Genomic DNA, 27,499 nt, shown 5'->3' on the forward strand with positions numbered 1-27,499 from the left:
GTCTTTCCTGATACGTTTTATACTTCAGACCTTTCACCATTCTTGTAGCCCGTCTTTGGACCCGTTCAATTTTGTCAATATCTTTTTGTAGCTGAGGTCTCCAGAACTGAACACAGTACTCCAAATGTGGTCTCACCAGCGCTCTATATAAGGGGATCACAATCTCCCTCTTCCTGCTTGTTATACCTCTAGCTATGCAGCCAAGCATCCTACTTGCCTTTCCTACCGCCCGACCACACTGTTCACCCATTTTGAGACTGTCAGAAATCACTACCCCTAAATCCTTCTCTTCTGAAGTTTTTGCTAACACAGAACTGCCAATGCAATACTCAGATTTAGGATTCCTTTTCCCCAAGTGCATTATTTTACATTTGGAAACATTAAACTGCAGTTTCCATTGCTTTGACCATTTATCTAGTAACGCTAAATCATTTACCATATTACAGACCCCTCCAGGAATATCAACCCTATTGCACACTTTAGAGTCATCGGCAAATAGGCAAACCTTCCCTACCAAACCTTCCCCTATGTCACTCACAAACATATTAAAAAGAATAGGACCCAGAACAGACCCTTGTGGCACACCGCTTGTAACCTGTCTCTGCTCAGAATACTCGCCATTAACAATAACTCTCTGATGTCTATGCTTCAGCCAGCTTGAAATCCACTGAACTATCAAGGGATTAAGTCCAATCTTCACTAATTTATCTATCAGCTCTTTATGTGGAACCGTATCAAAGGCTTTGCTGAAGTCCAGATAGGCAATATCCACGGCACCACCTTGATCCAACACCTTTGTGACATAGTCAAAGAACTCAATGAGATTAGTCTGACACGATTTGCCTTCAGTAAAGCCATGCTGATTTGGGTCCAATAAGTTATTGTTTTTTTTTTAGATGCTGATTTAATAATAATAATAATAATAATAATAATAATAATAATAATAATAACTCATACATTGCAAAAACATTTGTACCTCTTAACTTGATCAGAGTAAAGTAATAGATGCAAGCTAAATAGACTTCTGCAAAGCCTTTGATTCTGTGGTACATGACAAAAGTAAGTTAAAACTAAGTTCTTATGGCATTTCTGGAGCACAAGTGGATAGCTGCATTCCTATCAAACAAGCAACAAGTAATTAAAATTGAAAAGGACCGTTGAACTTACCTGAACGGTCTTCTCGATGCACTGCAAGGAGAGTCCAGGATGGGTTATTCTCAGCCTGATTGGCTGGGACTGAGTTTAATTTAAATATTTAGATATTAGTCAGGCACCGCCCCTCCTAGCCCTCCAGTCTGAATAATACGAAGGAGCAGAATGAACCACCAAAACATTTATTTAACTATACACTGGAGAAAAAAAACTCCAACAAGAAAAAGAAATAAACTACGACCCTGGTCCCAAAGCCGGGCGGGTCTGGACTCTCCTTGCAGTGCATCGAGAAGACCGTTCAGGTAAGTTCAACGGTCCTTCTCCAATGCACTTGCAAGGAGAGTCCAGGATGGGATATGCCCAAGTTACAGTTAGAGGGAGGGAGCAGGCTGGACCAGGGGCGTCGGAAAAGAACACACCCCCTGCAGAACTCTCCTCCCAAAGGCTGCCTCCGCAGAAGCATACTTATCAATCCTATAGTGTCTTATAAACGTAGACGGGGACGCCCACGTGGCCGCCTTACAAATGTCCTCCGGGGAAGCCTGAGTCCTCCAAGCCGAAGATGCGGCTGCACTGCGGGTTGAGTGTGCAGTAATCCCCGGTGGAATAGAAGCTTTCTTGGCGATATAAGCCTCAGAAATGCACTCCCGCAACCAAGGGCTAATCGTTTGAGCGGAAACCCTCTTCCCCAAGGTTCTACTGGCAAAAGACACAAAGAGAGCCTCAGACGCTCTGAACGGTTGAGTCCTGCGGATATATATTTTTAACGCACGTCTAACGTCCAGTTTATGCCACCTCAGCTCAGAAGGGTGGCTCCCGTGCATACAGAAATCTGGGACCACAATGTCCTGGGATCTATGAAAGGAGGAATTGACCTTCGGCACAAACGCCGGGTCCAACCGTAGTACCACCCTGTCCGGATAAAATCGACAGAGGTCCTGCCTTGTTGATAATGCAGAAATTTCGGACACTCTCCTGGCCGAGGTTATAGCCACCAGAAAAGTGGTCTTAATAGAAAGGAACCTGAGAGAAACCTGACGTAACGGTTCAAAGGGGGGACCTGTCAACGCGTGCAACACCAGTGACAGATCCCAGGACGGAAAACGGTGAAGTGTGGGAGGCCGTATGTTCGCGGCTCCTCGGAGAAAGTCTCTGATCCAGGGATGCCTTGTGAGAGGACGGTAGTAATCCTTGACGAGGATGGTCGACAGGGCTGCAACGTGGCGACGAAGCGTGTTTGGCGCCAGGCCTTTCTCCAAACCCGCCTGCAAAAACGAAAGAACCATCAAGGGCGAAGCTCCCTGCGGATCAACCTGTCATTGCTGGCAAAAGTCACAGAATGCCGCCCAGGTGGCTTGGTAAACTCGCCTGGTAGAAGGCCTACGGGCAGCCTGCATAGTGTCTATGACCTCCTCTGGCACGAGCTGGCTCTTCAGATGTTCCCGCTCAAGCGCCATACGGTTAGCTGCTACCACTGAGGGTCTGGATGTTCTGTTGCCCCCTGAGTGAGGAGTATTCGATGGGACAGAATCCTCCAGTAGGGCGCTACCGACAACTCTATCAGATCGGCGAACCAGATGCGTCTCAGCCAATACGGAGCCAGCAGGAGAACCTCTGCCCGTTCCTCCAACACCTTTTGAATCACCCTCGGGATCAATGGTACAGGTGGAAAAGCGTAAAGCAGTCCGGATGGCCAGGGTTGATGTAGAGCATTCACCCCTTCCGCCCCTGGGGAGGGGAAGCGGGAGATGAATCTGGGAAGCTGGGTATTCTGGTAGGTAGCGAACAGATCCAGAATCGGATTGCCGAACCTCTCGACAATCTCCTGGAAGATGGTGGGGTCGAGGCGCCACTCCCCAGGGTCCAGAGTCTCCCGATTCAACCAGTCCGCGCATTCATTGTCCACCCCAGAAATATGTTCCGCCGAAAGTGAGGCTAAATTGGCCTCCGCCCATTTTAGCAGGGACTCCGACTCCGCCATGAGTCTCCGTGAGCGGGTTCCCCCCTGCCTGTTGATATGGGCCTGAGTGGAAACATTGTCTGTAAGAATCAGGATATGGTGTCCCTTCACCCAGGGCACGAAGCTCTGGAGGGCCAGAAAAACCGCCCTTAACTCCAAAAAGTTTATGTTGCAGTCCCTCAAGTCCTGATTCTCCCAACGGCCCTGCGCCAGGTGGGACGCAAGGTGGGCTCCCCATTCCGTTAAACTGGCGTCCGTCGTCACTATGAGATGATTGCTGGGCATGAAGGAGGAGCCCTTCTCCAGCGCCGGAGAGGTCCACCACCGAAGAGAGTTGCGAACCTCGCTGGTAAGAAAGACCCCCCTGTGAAGGTGGATTGACTTTGACCGTTGGAACGGAAGCAGGAACCACTGAAGTGGTCTTAAGTGATGTCTCGCCCATGGTACAACCTCGATGCAGGAGACTAGAGTCCCCAAGAGCTTCGATAGGAAGGAGAGTTTCGGAAACCTCTGACCGGAGAGCTCCCTTAAAAGTCCTCTGATGGAAGACCGCCTCTCCGGGGACAGGAACACCATACCCAAGGTGGTATCTATGGTAGTCCCCAAATGAGCTAGCCTCGTCGTAGGCGTCACATGGCTTTTTTCCCAGTTCACTGTGAAGCCATGGATTTCGAGGGTCCGGATAGTCAATTGCAGGTCCCGATAGGCTGCTTCTCTTGTCCTTGCCAATATAAGGATGTCGTCGAGATACGCCATGATGCGTACCGAATGGTGTCTTAAGGAAGCCGTGAGAACGTCCAAGAGCTTTGTGAACATTCTCGGCACCGACGAGAGTCCAAAGGGCATTGCCCGATATTGAAAATGAGTTCCGCCCAGACTGAACCGCAGGAACCTCCTGTGCAGTGGGAAAATGGGCACATGCAGGTAGGCCTCTCTGAGGTCTATGGATGTTAAGAAGTCCCTGTGCCGTATAGATGCGAGGATGGATCTGAGGGAGTGCATCTTGAACCTCCTGTATTTTATGAAGAGGTTCAAGTGGCGCAGGTTCAGAATCAGCCTGACCCCTCCGGAGGCCTTGGGGACTAGGAAAATCACGGAGTAAAATCCCCTGCCCCGCTCCTCCAGAGGCACCTCCTCTATGGCTCCTATGTCCCGAAGATGAGAGATCTCTCGATACAAAAGGGCTCTCTTCTGGGCGTCTGAGGGAACCCGGCATGGGATGAAGCGATGAGGGGGTAAAGAGAGGAACTCGATTCTCAGACCCTCTGTTACCGTGGCCATCGCCCAGGCGTCCGAAGACGTCGTAGCCCAGGGTCCCGCAAAGTGGGCTAGTCTGCCCCCCAAGGAAACTGTGGTGAGAGAGTCACTTATTCTTTCGGAAGCCCCGATTAGCCCCTCTAAAGGGCCGGCGTCCCTGGTAGGCCTTGTTGCGATCCTGTGGAGCTGATCTGTCCGACCGGAAGGACCCCTGATTGAAGGAGCCCTGGAAGAAAGGCCTCGACGCCTGGGTGGTGCTCGAGGAGGGCTCTGCGCGAAAGGGCTGGCGCCTCTGATATGGGGTGAACCTTCTATCCTGCCTTTTGGACCTGGGCATGACCTTCTTTTTATCCTTGTCCTCGACTAAGACGTCGTCGAGAACCTCCCCAAACAGTTTCGTGCCCTTAAATGGGGCCGAGGCCAGGCTCCATTTAGACTTGACGTCTGCCTGCCAGCTGCGTAGCCATATTAAACGGCGGGATGACAGTGACGAAGCCATAGCCCTGGCAGCAAACTTCGCGGCATTAGCCGTCGCATCAGCGGAAAATTCGGTGGCTGCCAGGAGTTTATTAAGGTCCTGGCGTAGGCGGGAATCCTCGGGGTCAACCCGCGACTGGATCTCCTTGATCCAAAGTAGGGTTGCCCTGTTAAAGAAAGAGGCTGCAGAGGCGGCCTGTATGGCCCAGGCCGCCATCTGGTGAGTTTTCCGTACGATGTTTTCGGCCCTTTTGTCCTCTGCCTTTAGGCCCTCCTGAGATTCAGAAGGGACCAGGGCATTGGAAACCAGACTGGTAACCGGTTTGTCCACCGTCGGGAAAGCCAGCAAGTCCTCCATCTGCTGGTCAAACGAGTAGAGCTTGCGGTCAAGGTTCGAGGGTCCCTGAGCCGCCGCTGGGTTCTCCCAAGGCCGCTGAATGGTCTCTAAGAACAGATGCGAGGAAGGGATGTTCACTGTTTCTTGTTTCGGAAGGACAAACAGTCCCCCCGTATTCTGGACCGCAGCAGACGGATCTTGGTGTCCACTCTCCCCTGCCTGTTCTATGGTCAGTTTGGCTTTGTTCAGCAAGACCTGGAACAGGGAGGACTTGAAGAGACCAGCAAAGACCGGTTGTTCGGGAGGCTGGTCATCCCCCTGGCAACCTCCATGGCGTCCTGACAGCGGCCCCCTGGCCCTGACAGGCAGGCCGACTTTGCTGCCTAATGAGGAAGATTGGCGGGAACTCCTCCCTCTTCCTGGCCTGCTGCCAAAGATTGGCCTAAAGAGGCCTGCCAACTGCTCCCTTGTCAGCGGTTTTATATCGGCGGCACTAAGAGTGGGCGGGAACTCCTCCTCCGCTCCGCCGATCGCCCCCACCACCAAAATGGCGCCCGACCCTGCCGGCTGTCTTCTGAGGTAAACGCGTCCTTCCTGAGCCCGGCAGCGGCGGGGAATGGGGGGGTAGAGGGGCTCTCCGGGGGGGGGTCTTCCAAGGCTTTTCGCGCTTTATCCTCTTCTTGCGGCATATCCGTCATGGAGGGCAGGCCCCCCATGGCGTCAGCCGACCGCCAGATCCACCGGGCACTGCCGCGGAGGCCAGCAACCCGGGCGCTCCTCTCAGGCCCCCTGCGAGGGGCCTTCCCACAGAGAAGCTGCAGCCCAGTGGGTTAACCCCGCGGAGGGTATCAACCCACGCTGCTCAACAAAGCGAAGCCTCCCCCAGTGCCTGAAAAAGAAGACAGAAAAAAAAGGAAATTAATACAAGAAAAACACTTTAATATCTAATTAAACACATACTGTAAGAACCCCCATTAAACCAAGTTTAACAGGAGAAGAAACTTGAACTCCCATTCTGCAACTGAGTTTTTTTAGACTGGAGGGCTAGGAGGGGCGGTGCCTGACTAATATCTAAATATTTAAATTAAACTCAGTCCCAGCCAATCAGGCTGAGAATAACCCATCCTGGACTCTCCTTGCAAGTGCATTGGAGAACACTATATTAAACCCAGCAGCAGTTAATAGTGGTGTTCCCCAAGGCAACATTCTAGGACCAACACTCTTTCTGCCAAATATAAATGACCTTTATGATCTTATTGTAAGCAGCTGTGTCCTCTTTGCCGACAAGGTAAAACTATTTAACACCACAGACAATTCTACTACCCCAGAAACAACCTAGATTATGTATCTGAATGGTCAAACAATTGGCAATTTCAAATCTGTGCTAACAATTGCTCAGTCCTGCACATTGGCAATAAAAATCTGAACATCAAATACAAGCTGGACAGAAATGATATAAAATATGACCCACACTCTGTCAAGGATCTTGGTGTACTCATTTCAAAAGATCTAAGCTCCAGAGCTCACTGTAACAACATTGCTAAAAAGTCATTAAGAGTTGTCAATCTTATGAAGTTTTCTCTCTGGTAACATTATACTTATAACTATGGTATAAAAAACCTTTGCCAGACTGATCCTTGAATACTGCTTGGAACCCACATTGTATTTTGGACATTAATACCTTAGAAAGGGTCCAGAGGTATTTTACAAGAAGAGTACTCAACTCCTCTGCTCGCAATAAAATTCCCTATTCCAGTAGACTTCAAATTTTAGCCTGGATAACCTTGAACTATGCCATCTATGTCCCGACCTAAGCTTAGTACACGAGATCATCTACCTTAATGTCTTACCTGTTAATGACTACTTTAATTTCAACCGCAACAACACTAGGGCTATCAATAGATACAAACTAAATGTAATCCACTGTAATCTTGATTGCAGAAAATACAACTTCTCCAATAAAGTATTAAATGCCTGGAACACTTTACCTGACCCCTTTGTTAGTTTCTCTAAGTCCCATATTTTTTACCTTAAACTGTCTACCATGGACCTTACATGTTTCTTAAGAAGTCCCTAAGGGGGCGTTCATAAGTGCACCAGCATGCCTACCATCCCTGTCCTACTGTACCCATTTGTATGTACTCATTTTATGTGTTTATGGCTATGTTTTACATTCTTTATGTCCATTTATTTGTGCCATTTTTTCATGTGTCCTGTTTCCTTGTATTGGTTGACAAACAAACATATTTGTGAAGATCCTAGAGTCTTCAAGTGAGAATTCAGATGTTCTCAGGTAGGAGTTGCTGGCTAGTAGATCAAGTCTCCTAATTCTCAGACCAGATGGAAATGTGTTGGACCCTGGAATATTTAGCAGCCGTGGCAAAATAGCCAGAATCCTCAAAATGCATTGTTATTCCAGCTAAGGCAGGTGTCGATGGGTAGAGGGGTTATAATCCCCCCGTGAAGCAGTGCTAGCCAAAGAACTCAGGGTGGTCTTTTGCATGTATCCATACTAAAAGTGAGGCAAGAAAGAAATGGGATCGCAATAACAAATCAACCCAACTGGAACCAGCAGCAGTCCATTCCCTGTTTGAGTCACTGTCTTTTTACAATTTTTATAACCTGCCCCTAATGAAGATCTGATACAATTATGCAAATACATTATTAAAAAAACTCAGAACATTTTTGCCTCCCCACCCCAATACACCCACCAAGGTGAATAACTATTCTGTGAAATGTCAGTAGAAAGGAAACTTAATGGATCTCTGGGGGTTATTCCAAAGCATAATAGAAATAGAATTCTATTTCTATTATCTAAATAAAATATTCAATACATTACCACAACTCCTACTAGAACAAGGCAGTAGAAAGAGTGATTGATCCATTTCAGAAAAGTAGCACTGTAACTGAAGAATAATTACCTAACTCTCTCTTTCCTTCCGTTCTTCCTGCATTTTCCTTGAACCGATTTCAATGTGACTTATGAGCAAAGAACACAACTTGGCAAATAAGAAAGAAACTGTAGGTCATGTATACTTTTCAGCCAGAATAAAAATTTCTGAACCACTCAGGCATGCCTCGATGCACAGCCATATGGTTTGACAACTTCGCCAACTAATATAAAATTAACTATTCAAACTACCCATCCCAATAGTAAGCTAACAAAAACTTTTGAAATATTATATTGAAAATATTTTCCCCTTTTAGAGAGAATTTTTTTTTCTTATGTTTGAAAAACCTACAAATAAAAATATATCAATATATTTTAAAGATGGCATTTTGGTACTAATTTGGGAACCCATGAAAATTTGACCTCTGTCAGCTTGGTTTTACGCAACATTTCTATCAGTTTAACAAAGCATATTCGCATGCTATTAGAGCGAAAGAAATTGAAGGTGCCCTTGGATTCTTTGACCTGTCTTTATTTATGGGCAGATCAATACAAGTATCAGCAGTAGAATTGATTATGTTAGTCTTACCAAGTGTGACTTTCCTTCTTAAAATAGTCCCTAAGTGAATAACTTCTAAGTACTGAAGAAATGACTATTTGAGACAGTTCAATAAAAAGATATCAACTGGAATCAGAGATACGAACAAATTTATACACAGTATAAATTTGTTCACATTTTTGGCAGCAAAATTGTAAATCAATGTAAAAATAAAAAAATAAATTTCTTAAAATTAAAAAATTTCGGTTTTTTTAAACTGCACATACAATCCAATGCAAGAATAACAATGCTTTTCATTTTTGGCATTTACAATATTTAGTATATTAAGATTAACTATTGTAAAATCAAAACCCAACAATCCTATCAAATGATCACTGGGTATTAGTAAACCATTCCTTTTTTTTGTTCAACAGATTTATAAATTTAATACAAGTGGAAATCTATTTGGATTTTTGTATTATTGTATTTTTCTACTATACTGTAAATAGAGCAGTAAGATAACAAATGGTCTTTTAAGATGGGAAAAAGACAACATTTCCTGGCTTCTCTTAATAGAGTGAGCTATATACCCATGTATATCTTACAGTCTCTACAACATGAAATTTCTTTTCTTAGTCAACTGCAAGCAGGATTCTTTTTATAGTTTTAAAGTTCATGAGATTAAAAAAGGTACATGTTAAAGGACTAGGGCACCAAAATCTGCTATAGTTTTGTAAGATTATTTGTGAACTTGACATAATAGGTGTATCATATAAAGAATATTCATCTCTATCTTATTAGCTACAAATTCATACACAGGTTTGGATATTGAGGATAGACATCTATAACACTTAACCATGTTTTAAACCTGAGTCTATTTTTGCCTAATTGGGGTTTTTGGAGCTGTGTTGTGCAGAAAATTTAAGGGACTTCAGAGAAAGACTATAGACAGAAAAATAATGTACTTGAACAAAAGTAGGGACATCAATTTTTTTTCTGAAAAGGGTAGCATTTCTCAGCTAACGTTCAATAGTATTTGTGCTCATGATGACTCATTGTTTGTGTATATCTGAGAGGCAGAAACCAGGAGATCCAGGAAACTAGGTTTTTTTTTAACAAGTAGGTTTTGTGGTCTTAAAAAAAATGGAAAATCCTTTCCCAGAACTAATATGAAACATATCAAATATAGATGAATACTATTGTGCTTTATAGCGATTACCATAGGAAGAAGTGAGAAGCCACCAGTCAAGGTGTCATTGCTAACAAGGTTATGCTTTGATGGGCAAATTTTCACATTAAGTAATTTGAAAAGAGGAACAAATTTCTGAATTCCTTTAGGTGAATCTTGACTGAATGCCTTCAAGACAGTGTCAACTCTTAGCAACTACATAAATAACAGAATCTATCCCAGCCTGATTGTTCAGGTCTTCCAATGATTAATTCACTACCTCACCTCATTCCTAAGAGGTCTGTAAGGGGTATACATAAGCGCACCATTGGGCTTACCATCCCTAGACATCCTTACTGTCCTATTGTCCTCATTTATCTGTACTTACTTTATTTATGTTTAGGTTTATATGTACACCTGCTATCTTGTAAATGTTTGACAAACAAAATAAATGAAACAAAATAAATTGTAATTTTAAATATTTCTAATTTCATCATTATTTGTTTTCCATTGGAAAGAGCATTGCAATAAGATAGCCAATCACTACTCAAAACAAACAATGCTTCTTACAACACATATAAACAGTGCAACAAGAATTGCGATAGCACAATTCTGGAAAAATGACCAGACCCCAACAGAAAACTTAATTATAGATAAGATATATACATGCATAGAGATGGACGAACTTACTAATTCAATCAAGGGAAACAAAATCATGGAATCTAAACGAACATGGCAAAAATGGCATGAATGGGTTCAAAAGAGAATATAGAAATAATTTAATATGAAGCAACAGTACAATTGAAATAATCTAGTTATCTTGTAAAAAGTTTTATTTATCATTTAGTGAAAGTAATAAATATTAGAACATAAAAGCATGAAATATAATGTGTACAATGGAATGTAACAGGTAAAAATTTATTATAAGAATGTTACTAGAGATGGTCTATAATCTGTAAATCAGAATAATGTGTGAGTTGAATTATATGTGAAAACTTAATAAAGATTTTTTTTAAAAAAAAAGATAGCCAATCAAAATAACCGCAATATCAGCTTTAAATCTCTTTTTTATAGATAGATAAGCAGCAGATTGTTAAATGTATTATATTTCACTCAAACTGACCACTTTACCTCACTGGCATAAAAATGGTTGGGTATGACTGTTGGTTTATGAAAAATATCAGAGAAATGACTCGGCAATAGAGATGGCTAAGTAATGGTGGTGAAAAACAAGGAATGAATCTGTCCAAGTGCAAGTATGAACCCATATGCATATTTATTTCTCCACCCTTATTGCATCCACAAATTCTCATTTGTTTAGGATAACAACTTCATCCACTCTGCAGAAAAACAGCTGAGTTAAATTCTTCAACTGGCTGTTAGGACATGTTTGCCAGATTCTTCGAGGAAAAAAATTATTCATATTCACTTGGAGTTAGAAGACTTGGGAGTCAGAAGCTTCTTGTGTTGTGATCTCTTATGAAACTTTCAGAAACTATTATTTCTACTTATAGAAACCTACAAAATAGATTGTTTACCAGAATAATCCTAATTAACCAGAAGATAGGCTCAAGAAACAGAAGGATCTTAACAGACTTGAACATTGGGTGCCATCAAACACAATGAAATTCAATGGTGAAAAAATTAAGGTTCTACATTTAGTTAAGAAAAACAAAATGCACAGGTACAGTATACCCTCCTTGCCTTTCGCAAATTTCTTAAAACCCACCTCTGCCGTCAGGCATGGGGGAATTGAGACATCTCCCCCAGGCTTATATAGTGCTATGCATGGTATGCTTGTGTGTATGTTTTTTTAAAAAAATAATAATGGGTTTTTAGATATTTATTAAATATTAGATTTGTTTATTGTATACTGTTTTATTGTTGTTGTGAGCCGCCCCGAGTCTGCGGAGAAGGGCGGCATACAAATCTAATTAATAATAATAATAATAATAATAATAATAATAATAACAACAACAACAACAAACAAACAACAGATGAAACAATCGATCACATACTCAGCTGCTGCAAAAAGATCGCACAGACTGACTACAAGCATAGACATGATGCTGTGGCACAGATGATCCACTGGAACTTGTGCCGGAACTACCATTTACCAGTGGCAAAGAACTGGTGGAATCATAAGCCCAAAAAAATGGTCAAAAATGAGCAAGCAAAACTACTGTGGGACTTCCGACTTCAGACTGACTGAATTCTGAAGCATATAACACACCAGACATTGTGATCATGGAGAAAAAGAAAGTATGGATCATCGACATTGCAATCCCAGGAAACAGCAGAATTGAGGAGAAGCAGCTAGAGAAATTAGTGAAATAAGAAGATCTAAAAATCGAGCTGCAACGACTCTGGCATAAGCCAGTGAAAGTGGTCCCAGTGGTACTTGGCACGCTGGGCGCAGTACCAAAGGATCTCAGCGGACATTTGAAAACCATCGGAATTGACAAAATCTCCATCTGTCAATTGCAAAAGGCTGCTTTACTGGGATCGGCAAACATAATTCGCCGCTACATCACGCAGTCCTAGGTGCTTGGGAAGCGCCTGACTGGTGATGAAATACGAAATCCAGCATAGTGATCTCGTTTTCTGTGTTGTATTGAAATAATAATAATAATAATAATAATAATAATAATAATAATAATAATAATAATAATAATAATAATATTTCCATGATGGCGAACTGAAAGCAAAAAAAAAAATGCCCAACAGGTAGCAGGAGCTATCTCCGTGCCCCCCCCCCCCCCCGCCTCAGCAGCCCAAGAAGCCCTGATTATGCAGCAAGGATTCCATGCATTTGCACACGTTTGGGGCTTCTTGGGCTGCTGAGAGGTTAGGGAACGGAGCAATTGGTTTTTCCTACGAATTCTTACAACTTTACTTCTTATTTCCTTAGCAAGCAGATTTGGAATGATAGGAGTTGATATCTTATGAAGGGAATTAAGAGCTAACCTTGGGAAAATGTGACAGAGATACTAAGGACAAGAGATTACACTGTCTGGAGACTGAAGGAATCATGAGGAAGAAATTCAAAATCACCCTGGTTTGGTTTAGGATAAGATGGGACAGAAATAAACATAGGCAGGCTTTCAAAATTTTCTTAAAATATTCTGCAACAATAAAATTGCATTTCTGCAAACCCTGAATTGTTGATTTCAGTATTTTGAACTTTTATTGGCCGTGCTTCAAGGACAGAGTCCAACACAATGTGCATTCGAGAGGTTTTATACCTCAGATGCTTAACATATATTTTAGAATGTATTCGTATAACAAAATCTATTTGATTTTTTTCCCATTATTGTAAGGCAGTGGTCTTCAAACTTGGCAACTTTAAGACTTGTGGATTTCAACTCCTAGAATTCTGCAGCCAGAATTCTGGGAGTTGCAGTCCACAAGTCTTAAAGCTGACAAGTTTGAGGACCCCTGTTGTACGGTTTTATTGAGAATATTTAAACTTTCATTATCTTTTGAAAAATGCAGAAAATATTGCAAAATGCCTATTCTATTGAATTTTCAGCCTCTGAAAACCTACTGGCATTCCAGCATGAATTTACTATTGCTTGCTTCCAACTGCATTTATTTCTTATGTACTAAGAAAAGGAGGTTATTTGGGGTATTTTATAATATACTGCTCAAAAAATAAAGGGAACGCTTAAACAACACAATATAACCCCAAGTAAATCAAACTTCTGTGAAATCAAACTGTCCACTTAGGAAGCAACACTGATTGACAATCAATGTCACATGCTGTTGTGCACATTCAACTTTGTACAGAACAAAGTATTCAATAAGAATATCTCATTCATTCAGATCTAGGATGTGTTCTTTGAGTGTTCCCTTTATTTTTTGAGCAGTGTATTTTCCAAACCCTAAGCCATTACGTGTGAAAAAGTTTTTAAAAATGGAATAAAATCATTTAGTGCTAGTATGAAGATAGAACTGCCTATTTATTCTCAAAATATTTTCTAGTATATGACTTTCTATTATGTGATGAAAATCAAACCCATAAAGCTGGCAGTTGTCATAGTCAACCATTTAAATTCTATGTAATTACTGGAAAAAGAAGAACTTCAGAGCCCAATTGGTCTATAATATATAACATAACTTTAAAAAGACCATACAGTATCTGCAAATTACTGTATCACAGTTTAGGTTGAGATGTTGCAAATTGCCAATTTCTATTTATATATATGAGACATTGTGACAATGTCTACCAGCACCTAAGAGTTCAGACTAAGCATTTCTTGTCTTTCTACTATTCCTCAATAATTTGGAATTAGATGAATACTAATTTCTACAGACTAAACTGCAACAAACCTTCAGCTACATTTACCTTGGAACACAGCTTTGAGAAGATGCATAGATAAATAGTTTCTCCAAGGTAACCTAAATCATACTTTGTATCTTGCTCAAATTTTATCTCAAACATCTTTTGAGAAGATGCATAGATACATAGTTTCTCCAAGGTCACCTAAATCATACTTTGTATCTTGCTCAAATTTTATCTCAAACATCTTTTGAGAAGATGCATAGATACATAGTTTCTCCAAGGTCACCTAAATCATACTTTGTATCTTGCTCAAATTTTATCTCAAACATCTTTTGAGAAGATGCATAGATAAATAGTTTCTCCAAGGTCACCTAAATTATACTTTGCATCTTGCTCAAATTTTATCTCAAACAAGCTTCTTTCAATCTTATCATCATAATGAGTCTGATTAATTATATTAATAATCCTGATCGTGCCACATTCTTTGAATAAGTATTTGGGCATCAACTAATAAATATTTTTCTGGCACTGATTTCGCGTAAACATCTGTTATAGATAAAACCTTATTACAATTCATTCTCATGATGAATGAAAACAAGTATGCTCACTTTGGCTTTCATGATTTACGGCATGTTTTGTGGCATCTAAAGATGGAATTTTAGTCCAAAACACATAGAAAGCACCAGTTATCTAACTAGTCATGCTTAATATGACATCATTATAATTCATTCTAAAAATATTTACCTTTTTAAAAAGTGGTTTCTTTAATTGTATTTTAAAAGAAGATTCATGAAAAAGGTGTGTGTGTAGAGAGAGGGTGAAAGGAGGGAGGGAAGGAAGGGATGGAGAGAGAGAAAGAGAGAGAGGGAGGGGAAGAAAGAAAGAAAGAAAGAACATAACTAATTTGCCAATTTCCTTTGAAATTTGTTAAGGTTTCCCATGCCTGGCCATATGAATTAAGCCAAAGTATATAAATAATCCAAATACTTATTAATATTATGGACAACGAAAGAAAATAAAGAAGACCTTGACAGAAAAAAGGATACACAAACTCAGGCTGTAAGGTGCTGACTGAAACATTGCAATAAGACTTCCATATTCAATATTTTAATAACTGTGCTACCATACTAGTTTGGGGTAACAAAGAAAAATGTGGTAAGATTTTATTCTCTGAAATGCTGAAGATGTTTGTATTCTTGCAAGATTTTTCAAGAAAAGATACTATTTATATCCAAAGCTTAATGTCAGTATTCTGAATAATATCCATTGAAAGCAGGTAGAAGTCTCAAAGAACATCTTTACTGGATACCTCATGTCAGCACAGCCGGTGAAAACCAACTCTAAAAATTCCTGCAATTTTCACCTAATTAAAAGAGTAAAACCTGCCCCATTCCCAATGACATTAGTCATATTGTCCAATGAATATAGCTGGCAGGCTCTTCTACTCCTTCACCAGCCAGCTGTTACAATGACCTTTATTCCTACAGTCATTTGGACTGCAGATTGGTCTATCTACTTCTCCCCTACTTTCCCTCTCTCATGCTTCATGGCAATTATGAAGCAGCACAAAATGGCTTCATCCAGGTTCGCTTCAGGGTTGACACTTAACTTTTGCTAAAAATTTATTTTCCTTGTTCTGCTTGTCGGAAACCCCAACCAGAGATGACTCAGAACCTTATTCTTGTTGTAAAGTTTATATCATGCTTTAATGTATCACTTAAGAATTCAATATTTATATAAACTTCTCTGTTTAGAAATTATTCCTAAGGTAGCCTGGGGCCCACCTACTATTCTATTGTATACCTCCTACTATTTTAGTTATTTCTTTACTAATTTTAATGTATTTGTCTTACTGTTTTAATCATTCATTACTCATATATCATTTTATCAGATTGAAAACTATCCAGAATCATGTGACAGTGAGATGGATAGCAAATAAATTCGATACATAAATAAGTTAAAAAAAAACAATTTCTCAAAATATTGTATTATGTTTATATTCTTCCTAAAGTTTTTAATAAATGTATTTTTATGCAGCATTATTTTATATATAGAATACCGTAATTCCAGAAAATTCATTATCACTCTACTGCAATAAAGCCAGCCATTTCACAGCAGTACAAGCAGTCCTTGACTTACAACAATTGAGACCTGAATTTATGTTGCTAAGTGATGCAGTCATAAAGTGAAACGTCACCTGACTGCATTGCTAAGAGACTGAAATCCCAGCATTTCTAGTTGTGAATGTACAGTAATTCAGCACAGGGGTCATTATATGGGGGGGGGAGTCCCACCTAAAAAGCACAAGGATGCTGCAGGGGGATGGGGGAAGTGCCAAATAGCAGGAAGCTCAAACAACATGATACAAAGCAGCATGCTCCAGGCTCAACCATCCTTACTTCCTTGCACTAGTGGAATGGGATACAATTTTGTTTTCTTAAATATATGCTGAATTCTGTATGGATTTTCTGACTAAGCATTAATTTATAAACATTAGCATATAATTGTCTATTAATGTTTTTAAACTTCCCAAATTTAATATTGACCTGGGTTGTTCTTGTGCCATAATTAAAGAGAGAAAATTATATATACGAAAAGAAAATGTCAAACTATAATGAATCAATGTCTCTCAGATCACACGTAATCCTCTTAACCACCGAAATAGCTCTATGTTCTAGCAATAAAGATGAAGTGCAGCGTATATTTAGGATTATATATAGTTAATAGGAGTAGTTCAGGGTATGAAGGTTTGCACCTAATTTAATTTTGCTTAGTTATATTTCAAACCAATAAGGTATTTTAAAACCAGGACACTTACACCCAACTATGCAAAGCAGCTGACTAAAGTGTCTTGCAAATTTCACACTCAAACTATTTAATAATATTGCAACAGCTGCTTTAGTAATTTGTTTGTCACACTTCTTTAATTTTTACTTTTATTTACAACTAAATCACATCCATGATAGCTTTATGATTTCTCAGAAGTTATGATATTTATTGTAAACATGTCTAGGAATCAATAAGTCTGGCAATTTAAAAAGATGTTAATAAATCTTCTTGGGAGAGCATCTTTCTCATTACTTCATAGGTAAAATGTTAAGATCACATTCTGCTGCTAATTACTCTCATTTCTAATCACTACATTCTAGATTCTCCAAAGCTGACTTTAAAAAGGGAAGAAGGAAGTATGTTTAAACAATTTTAATGATATACAATACTTTGTTCTTCAATATAGGTTTCCATGCTAGGTTTGTACAACATGTAAAAATCATGATTTTAAAGAGTGTTTTTACGATTTACTAATAATGATTTATGTATCATGGTAAGCCAACCATCACCCAATAAATTATCAGAATATTATATTAACCTGAACATTGTTATTTGTGTTTCATACATTTACAATTGCCATTGGCAGTTCTTATTATTATTTATTACTTATTTACAGGACTGTCTCCTGCCACATACCTCCCTGAGACCAATTAGAGCACACAGAGTTGGCTTCCTCCAGGTCCTGTCAGCTAAACAATGTAGGTTGGGTGACCGTGGGGGAGGGCCTTCTCGGTTGCCACCCCGACTTTATGAAATCAACTCCCCCCCGAGGTCCATACAGCCCCCCACCCTGCTGGCCTTTCGTAAGGCAACAAAAATCTGGCTATGCTGGCAGGCATAATTAGGATTTTAGTAATTCCTCATTTCTTCTTTGACTTCTTTTTATTATTGTCATTGTCATTGTAATTTTAAATTGTTGTGAGCCACCCTGAGTCCTTTGGGATTGGGCGGCATAGAAGTCAAATTAATTAAATAAGTAAGTAAGTAAGCAAGCAGGCAAACAAACAAACAAACAAATAAATAATCTATCTATAATTCTTTTGTCTGGCATGTAATGTGTCATGTTTTTAGGTAAACCGAGTCAATCTATTTCTTGCCCTTGTATTTTTCTGACATACTCATAGAAACATAGAACATAGACGACTGACGGCAGAAAAAGACCTCATGATCCATCTAGTCTGCCTTTTCTGTATTTTATCTTAGGATGGACATATGTTTATCCCAGGCATGCTTAAATTCAGTTACTGTCGAATTACCAACCACGTCTGCTGGAAGTTTGTTCCAAGGATCTACTACTCTTTCAGCAAAATAATATTTTCTCACGTTGCTTTTGATCTTCCCCCCAACTAACTTCAGATTGTGTCCCCTTGTTCTTGTGTTCACTTTCCTATTAAAAACACTTCCCTCCTGGACCTTATTTAACCCTTTAACATATTTAAATGTTTCAATCATGTCCCCCCTTTTCCTTCTGTCCTCCAGACTATACAGATTGAGTTCATTAAGTCTTTCTTGATATGTTTTATGCTTAAGACCTTCCACCATTCTTGTAGCCCATCTTTGGACCCGTTCAATTTTGTCAATATCTTTTTGTAGGTGAGGTCTCCAGAACTGAACACAGTATTCCAAATGTGGTCTCACCAGCACTCTATATAGCAGGATCATAATCTCCCTCTCCCTGATTGTTATACCTCTAGCTATGCAGCCAAGCATCCTACTTGCTTTCCCTACCACCTGACTGCACTGTTCACCCATTTTGAGACTGTCAGAAATCACTACCCCTAAATCCTTTGTTCCGGAGGTTTTTGCTAACACAGAACTGCCAATACAATACTCAGATTGAGGATTCCTTTTCCCCAAGTGCACTATTTTACATTTGGAAACATTAAACTGCAGTTTCCATTGCTTTGACCATTTATCTAGTAAAGCTAAATCATTTACCATATTACAGACGCCTCCAGGAATATCAACCCTATTGCACACTTTAGAGTCATCGGCAAATAGGCAAACCTTCCCTACCAAACCTTCCCCTATGTCACTCACAAACATATTAAATAGAATAGGACACAGAACAGACCCTTGTGGCACACCGCTTGTAACCTGTCTCTGCTCAGAATACTCGCCATTAACAATAACTCTCTGTCTACGCTTCAGCCAGCTGCAAATCCATTGAATTATCCAGGGATTAAGACCAATCTTCAATAATTTATCTATCAGCTCTTTATGTGGAACCGTATCAAAGGCTTTGCTGAAGTCCAGATAGGCAATATCCATGGCACCACCTTGATCCAACACCTTTGTGACAAAATCAGTTTCTACATCAAACCTCAAAGATAGATGGTCACTGCAACCTAAATTTTCTCCCACCTTGACCTCTGAAACCCAATTCCCATTCGTAAAAACTAAATCTAGAATATTCTCCCCTCTAGTTGGTGTCTTAACCAGCTGTGCCAGAGCTGCTCCTGTAAAGGCCTCTACTATATTCTTACTTTTGCATGTAAGGGCACTGGGGATATTCTACTCAACATCAGGCATGTTGAAATCACCCATTTGGGTAATTTCATCCACCATCTTTTTGTCATATTCCTCAGATTGCCCTGGATCACCCCAATTCTAATGACAGAACCGTCTTTATTTTGCATGCAAATCCAGAGAGTCTCCAGATCTTTACATATATTTTGAATTAGTGTTGTTTTTAGACTTTCTTTAACATAAATGGCTACTCCACCTCCCCTTCTCTCTATTCTATCCTTCCTATACAGTGTATATCCTGGTATGGATATTTCCCATTCATTAGAATCCTTAAACCATGTCTCAGTTATGGCAACCAGATCCAAATTATCATATTCAGTTGCTAGCTGTGTTTAGCTTTTTCCATAAAGAAAAAATACAGACCTTGGTTTTGTCTTTTATTGCTCTCTGCCCTACACATCCTTACATTAGAACTTACCTTTGAATAGACAGTAGGTTCTAATGTAATTATACCATATAACATCTGTAAAAACAGAATTTTGAAATCTAAATTCTATCCTATAATTTAATAGCTTCAGGTTTAATGTCACTAAATATCTTGCATAAATAATGACAGTAAAATTGCTTAAGTCAGATTAATGCAAGAAATAAAGCGTATGCAAGTTTTGGTAAAAAGGTAAAACAATTCTGTGAATTAAAATCTATGTCCCAGTTGAGGCTTTAAATTTTAAATATACTAACTCATAAAATCATTGAATGAGGCTTATTATTAGTAAGATATTACTTGTTACATCTTTAACTTTTTAAAGTATTTGACAATTAAGTACATCAATTATTTGACAATTAAGTGCGTTATACACCCACAGAAAGACAATACATTAAGAAAATGAATATATGAATCACTATTCTGTACACCATTAGACTATAAAGTAACAGAAGCATTACAATATACAGTAATACCTTGTCTTACGAACTTAATTGGTTCCGAAACGAGGTTCGTAAGGTGAAAAGTTTGTAAGAAGAAACATTGTTTTCCATAGGAATCAATGTAAAAGCAAATAATGCGTGCAAACCCACTTTAAGGCTTAAAAAAAGTGGCAGGCAGACAAAGTGAAGGCTAACGGAGTGGAGACAGACAGCGAGGAGAAGTGAGGAATGGAGGTCCTAACGAAGGCTAATGCCACCCCAAATCTCTCCCAAATCGCTCCCCCAAAAGCTTCGGATCTTGCCCCAAATCTCTCCAAAAATCTCTCTCCCAAAAACTTCATTTCTTGCCCCAAATCTCTCCAAAAATCTCTCTCCCAAAAGCTTACAACAATCATCTACTGTGAGAAGCAGACAATGATCTAATGTCAGCAGCAACTTCCTAATATATATTTAAAAATAAAAAAAAGTGAAATAGGTGTTTTATTATGGTTTACACCAAATTATACTCATGTATAAAAAGCAAGCATAAAGAGTAAGTGGATATTTTTTTCCCCATTTTTGTTCTAGAAGCAGAATTAGGAAAATGGATTCAAATGCCTTACAAACCACAATATACAATCAGTAATTATCTTTGTCCTAATAGGGTACATGTTGTCATTTTCAGATTTATAAATTCAGTCTTCAGTTTTATGTTTGATGTCTCCAGAATATAAAATTCCTAATTCATAAAGCCAGAAACATTCTGCTCTACAGATTGTCTGCTCATCCATAATTCAGGACTATGGACTAAAAAAAAACTGTATATAAGCACAACAGAAATGAAATCTTTTAAAACTCTTGCTTGATCTTCTTGACTTGCAGGAGAAATCAGGTATTACAAACTGACACCCCCCCCCCCTTTTTTTGAGAAATGAGAAAATAAGCAAAAACATTTAGCATTAAAAACTGGCAAACTTCTTGGAATTCCTTTAATTTTCTCTATGTCTGTTTTTTTGTCTGTCATGTCACTTTTTTTGTCATATCAAAATTTAAGATTGGATACTAGCGTATTCTGAGAGGAAAGCAGGAAAAAAGAACTAGATGCCACTTCAGAAATAATTTCAGAAAAGTGGGTGTAGCATGTTGGAGGAAAGAATAATCAAATTTTAAACACTCAGGTTAGATGCTTAAAGTCTATGTATTTAGGCTCTACACACAACAGATCCCTATGTTTCATTGAAAACTCAAAATAAACCTTTTATGTTCTACTTTAATCACTTACCTTGGAGTCTCTGCATCACTCCAGCAATATCTCGAGATGTTCTTCCTGCTAGTCTTGAGGATGCCACTGTGCCTCGTGGCAATGGTGTTGTTTTTTTCTGCATGGTTGTCTACCTGGAGTGCAATGTTTCAACAGTTCTTTTTATAAAACATTATTAGCTGCAGAATGGCATGCCATAGCAAGTCATTGCAGCTTTAAGCAGTAGACATATAGCTGTCCAGCTTGCCACTGTTTTAGGGTTGTTTTCATCCAGTAGTTTGCAATTCAGACCTGTAAAGGTATAGAAATACAGAAGAAAGTTTGAGAGAACACCTGTACATTGGTATAAAAACAGTTTCCATATTTTCATCAGATCAGGCATTTAGAAATCTAGTTGATTGGCTATTCCATGTGACTAAATGACTTAATACCATAAATTTGTGTTGGTAAAATAGAACAAGAAATCGTGCACTACATCAACACTAAGATTAACAAATTGTTGTGAGCTTATATTTTGAACAAACCTTGGAATACACATTAACGTAGCACAATAGGTCAAAATGTGAAGTTTAATGACAATATTCCAGAAAGGCGTTAAGTGGTTAGCAAATGAATATAATAGAACACACTATTTAATGGAGATCTCAATTATTTTGAGATTGTAACCCAGGCTACTATAACAACAATACCAGCATATTTTTCTTCTGTACTTACACAGCTTAAAGACATTATTTGTTTCTAAAAAGTGATTGATACTTGCACATTTTCACAGAAAATTTGTTATGCTCTAAAATACCGGATTGTTTATTTACTGGTAGGAAATTCTCATTTTCCTGTTCCAGCTGAGAATTAGCAAAATAACTGAACAAATGCTTCATAAAAATCAATATAGTGATGCTGGAAAATGCAGGTTCCTTCAAAAAGGCTTCTCTGACCATTAAGAGTTATGTGTGGCTGTGATTGTATAGTATTTATTGTTTTTTAAGATAGCGGGTTTTTAGTCATAGCTTTAACTATTAGATTTGTATTGTACTGTTTTATTGTTGTTGTCAGCCGCCCCGAGTCTTCGGAGAGGGGTGGCATACAAGTCTAATAAATTATTATTATTATTATTATTATTATTATTATTATTATTATTATTATTATTATTATTATTATACAAAAGGGGTTCACAAATCAAAGACCAGCTGAGGCTCTCATAAATTTCTTCATCCACTTTACTATTTTAAATGCTTTTTACCACATATTTGCTAGGCTTAGGCAAGTGAGAGGAATACCAGGTAAGGACTGTGGAGGTGTTGCAGAGGAATGGAGCAGCCTGGGGGAAGGCTATGGAGGTCTGACAGAGCCTGCATGCAAACCCAGTAAGGCCAAGGAAGGCCTGACGCAGGTGGCTCATCAGCCGTGGGTGGGCTGGTAGAAATTGTATGCAGACTGGAGGGTGCAAGAGGCAGGAGCAACTTCTGAAGCGATTTGCAATTATCCCTGCTGGCTTCCCCACTAAATTTGCTAGCAGGGAAGGATGCAAATGGCAATCTTATGACTGTAGCCCTCTGCAATGTTGTAATTGTGAGCCTGACCTCACTGAGCCTAACTTCTCCAACATGGCGATGATAATGGCTTCCTCAATGAAATGCTCTCAAATGGTTTATGTGATGAAAATTTGGGGTCCTTACTTATCAACTGCAAATCCTTTTATTCTCTTCGAGAGTTTACTTCATTTCAACTAATTGCTATGTATATTGATCTACAACCCTGTGTAAACAAGGCATTAAGAAATCTAGCTGATCAGATTATGGAGATTGAAGCCAAATACCCCAATTCATTGGCTATTATTTTGGGAGATTTAAACAAGGAAAACTTAAGGAAAGAGCTACCAAAATACTTTCAGAGTGTCAATTGTTCCACTAGAGACAAGAATACTTTAGTGATGGCAAACCTATGGCATGGGTGCCACAGGTGGCACACACAGCCATGTCTGCTGGCACACGAGCTGTTGCTCTAGCTCAGCTTCAATGTGCAAAGTGTGTGCCACCCAGCTGGTTTTTGGTTCGCACAGGCGTTTTTGGCTTCCAGAGAGCCTCCGGGGGAATTGGGAAGATGTTTTACCCTCCCCCAGCTCCAAGGTAGTCTTTGGAGCCTGGGGAGGGCAAAACCCGAGACTACTGGGCCCACCAGAAGTTGGGAAACAGGCTGTTTCCAGCCTCCGGAGGGCCTCCAGGGGGACGACGGAACCTGTTTTCGCCCTCTCCAGGCATTGAATTATGGGTCTGGGCACTCACACATGCGCAATAGTGGATGCCCACACTCTTTTGGCACCCGAGGAAAAAAGGCTTGCCATCATTGCTTTAGACCATTGCTACACAACACTAAAAGATGCTTATTGGTCTTTACCATGAGTAGCTGTGGGACATTCTGATCATTGCATGATTCATCTTGTACCTGCTTACAGGCAAAGACTTGAAACCACAAAACCAACAATTAAATCAGTGAAGACTTGGACTGAGGAGGCAAAGTTAAAGCTACAGACTTGCTTTGACTGCACTGATTGGAATATTTTTGCAGATACCTCTGCAGACCTGTATGAACTCAGAGATACTGTAACATCATATGTCAGCTTCTGTAAAGACCTATGTGTACCGACTAGGAACTTGCAAATATACAGCAACAACAAACCTTGGTTCACAGCTAAAGTTAAGCAGCTATGTCGTTCCAAAGAGGAAGCCTGTAGAAAAGGTGATAAAATGCTGTACAACCAGGCCAGAAATGTACTAAAAAAGAAGCTGCTCTGAAAAGCTAAAGAATCAGTTCTCAACAAATGAACCAGCAAACATTCTGTGCTGTGCTGTGACAATGGTGCTCACACATGTCTGCCCAACATGTGGCAGAACATTTCATGCCCATATAGGCCTTACCAGCCACCTGTGGACACAATGTGTACAGCCCACAACCCATAATCCACAATGTCAAGGACCTCCTTGAAAATTTGGACAAACATCATCCTATCCTATCCTTTCCTATCATATCCTGAAATGAAACCCCAGATCACTATCGCGTGACTCCACTTTGAATGTTTACTAAATGAACTATTATAAGTTGAGGACTACTTATAATTTTGAGCAGTATTTATACTTTATTAAGATGAGCTGTTGGTTGATTGATAATTAATTCTGTCAAGTCTATCCACTTTAGTCAAGGATATTAAGAGTCTTTCCCACCTGCTATTAAGGGAGGGACTTTCCCACTCACCTCCCTTCTTTCAGCAGAAAACTATATTGGTATGAAACTGCTAACTTCTGTGCTAACTTCCATCCAACCTCCATTGTCACTGCTTAGCCCTGTTAGCAAAGCTGAACTGGTTAACAGCTTATGGCTGGTTGAAAGAGTTTATGGAAGGGTTGGAAGGGCAGTGTGCTTGTTAGATACTACATTCATATGCAGGGATATGAAACTGGTGGTCTACGGGCTAGATGCATCACATATAGGCCACACCCACCCCAGCTCTGCGAAGGAGAAAAATGTCACAAAACATCACATGACAGCAATGTGACATGGTGAGTTTGACACCCATGATTTATAGCAATACTACTAAGAACGACTTAAAACTAACTCACTTATGGGTTGGAGACAAGATGAGGGCAACTGTGAAAGCAAGGAAAAAAATAAACTATCTCTGGACATGATTATGCCAGGATTAAGCACAAGTGGGCACAGAGTCTAAAATTTGCAACAAACGAGCATATTTCTAAGCAAAAGAAGATTCCTACACACAAATGTGTGGAAAAGATTTGTTATATAATACAAAAATCTATATTTATCTTAAAAGATAGAAACTAAATTGCAATGGATAGATAAAGTTAAAAAATACTTAAGAGGATACTACTTTAATCAAATCTTATGTTCATTTTATGTTCATTTTAGCAATAAGAAAAATTCAGCAAAATCACCACGAAATAATACATTTCTATTTAGTCTTACCCTATTTTTTAGAATATAAGACTCACCTTACTTTTGGGAGGAGGAAAATGGGGGGGGGGGCGGGGGAGAATCTACCTATCAGGTACTCATCTGGCTAGCATCCTAAGTCTGTTCAGCTTCAGCACATTATTTTATCTCCTGGTTAGGGCTGAAAAAACCTTTCTTAGAGGGAGTAGGAATGAAAATAAGCCTGCAAAGACTTAGGGCAGGAAAAACTGCTTCAGAGGAAGTAGCAATAAAAAAAAATGCTGCAAGCCAGGAAGATCGTTAGCATCCTGTTAATGCTGAAAAAGCCTTTTTCAGAGGGAGTAGGAATGAAAATAAGACTGCAAAGATTTAAAAATGGGGGGGGAACTTCTTCAGAGGGAGCAGGAAGCTGGGAAGATTGTTAGCACTTTTTTAGGACTGCTACATTCAGAATATAAGACATACCCAAATTTTCAGCCTCTTTTAGGGAGGAAAAGGGTGCATTAATATAAAACATTACAGTGTTCCCTCGATTTTCGTGGAGGTTACGTTCCAAGACCTCCCGCGAAAGTCGATTTTCCGCGAAGTAGCGGTGCGGAAGTAAAAACACCATTTTTGGCTATGGACAGCCAAAAACTACCCCCACGCACCCTTTTTCAAGGCAGCGCAAGGAGCCGGGCTTGAAATTAGGGCAGGGAGCGACGAAAGTGCGGAGGCCGGCAAAGATTGCTTTGAATGTCGGCTGCCCCCGCCCCCCCAGCGCCTCTGGCCCCCTCGCGCTACCGCCCGCCCGCCTGATCCACCCCTCTCACCGGCTTTCTTGGGACACGGGTCCTCCTGCAGCAGCGCTGGCGGCTACGGCTTCTCATCCTCCTCATTCGGCCGGTACCCGCTCTGAGCGCTTTGAGAATGGCAGCCCCGCCCTCTCACAGTCCCTTAACTGAGAGCGCTTTCGTCCCAGCTATCAGCGAGGGGGCTGCAGGAGAGGTGGGGGCAGACGTTCTCACAGAGAGGGAGAGAGACAGGGAGAAAGAGAGAGAGAGCAAGAGGGGGGAGAGTGGAAGGTAGAGAGAGAAAAATTACAGAAAAAGGGAGAAAAAAAGAGAAATGAGAAAATGATTGAAGCAGAGAATGACAGGAAAGAAAGAGAAAGAGAGAGAGAAGTGACTCTTGGTGATGACATATGACGTCATCGGGTGGGAAAAACCGTGGTATAGGAAAAAAAAACGCGGAGTATTTTTTAATTAATATTTTTTGAAAAACCGTGGTATAGCCGTTTCGCGAAGTTTGAACCCGTGAAAATCGAGGGATCACTGTATTACTTTATTTTACTTTATAATACATTATACTGTATTACTAATATAATACATTATATTACTTTATATAATACATTATATTACTTTATTTGATACAAAATACAGTGGTACCTCAAGATACGAACCCCTCGTCTTACGAACAACTCGTGATATGAACCCGGGGTTCAGAAAAAATTTGCCTCTTCTTACGAACGTTTTTCGAGTTACGAACGCCAAACCCGAACTTCCGGGTTTGGCGTTCGGAGGCTCCTGGGAAGCCGCCCGGCTGTTTTAAAAGGTGACCGCCGGGCTGGGGGGCTTCCCAGCACCCCCCAGAACCCCGAACCTGGAAGTTTGGCAAAAGTTCGGGGTTCGGGGGGGTGCTGGGAAGCCCCCCAGCCCGGCTGTCACCTTTTAAAATAGCCGCACGGCTTTCTAGGAGCCTCCCGAAGCCGAACGCGGAAGTTTGGGGTTCGGGAGGTTGCTGGAAAGCCCCCCAGCCCGGCTGTGAAATGCCTCTCGTAGCAGCTGCTAGAGCTGCCGACATTTCACCTTCCCTCCCAGCCAAAAAGATGCCGGGGAGAGGGGAACGCCTTCCGCCTGGGAAGTCCGGCCCCATCATCCCAGAATGCCGGCATCTTTTTGCCTGGGAGGGAAAGTGAAATGCCGCTCGTAGCAGCTGCTAGAGCCGCTGGCATTTCACCTTCCCTCCCAGGCAAAAAGAAGCCGC

At 40.4% G+C, this 27,499-nt stretch overlaps 1 protein-coding gene across 1 annotated transcript in view; it reads right to left on the minus strand.

The window, feature by feature from the left end:
• SYNE1 (spectrin repeat containing nuclear envelope protein 1) overlaps positions 1-27,499 on the minus strand; it is a 354,964-nt gene that overhangs the window by 318,695 nt on the left and 8,770 nt on the right. Inside the window, exon 2 of the mRNA XM_070733725.1 lies at positions 21,551-21,820. Within this exon, the coding sequence (XP_070589826.1) occupies positions 21,551-21,653 (103 nt within the window). The 5' untranslated portion in view covers positions 21,654-21,820. The remainder of the gene's footprint in view (positions 1-21,550; positions 21,821-27,499) is intronic.

This window comes from Erythrolamprus reginae, chromosome 1, assembly GCF_031021105.1.
Source record: "Erythrolamprus reginae isolate rEryReg1 chromosome 1, rEryReg1.hap1, whole genome shotgun sequence".
Lineage (NCBI taxonomy): Eukaryota > Metazoa > Chordata > Lepidosauria > Squamata > Dipsadidae > Erythrolamprus > Erythrolamprus reginae.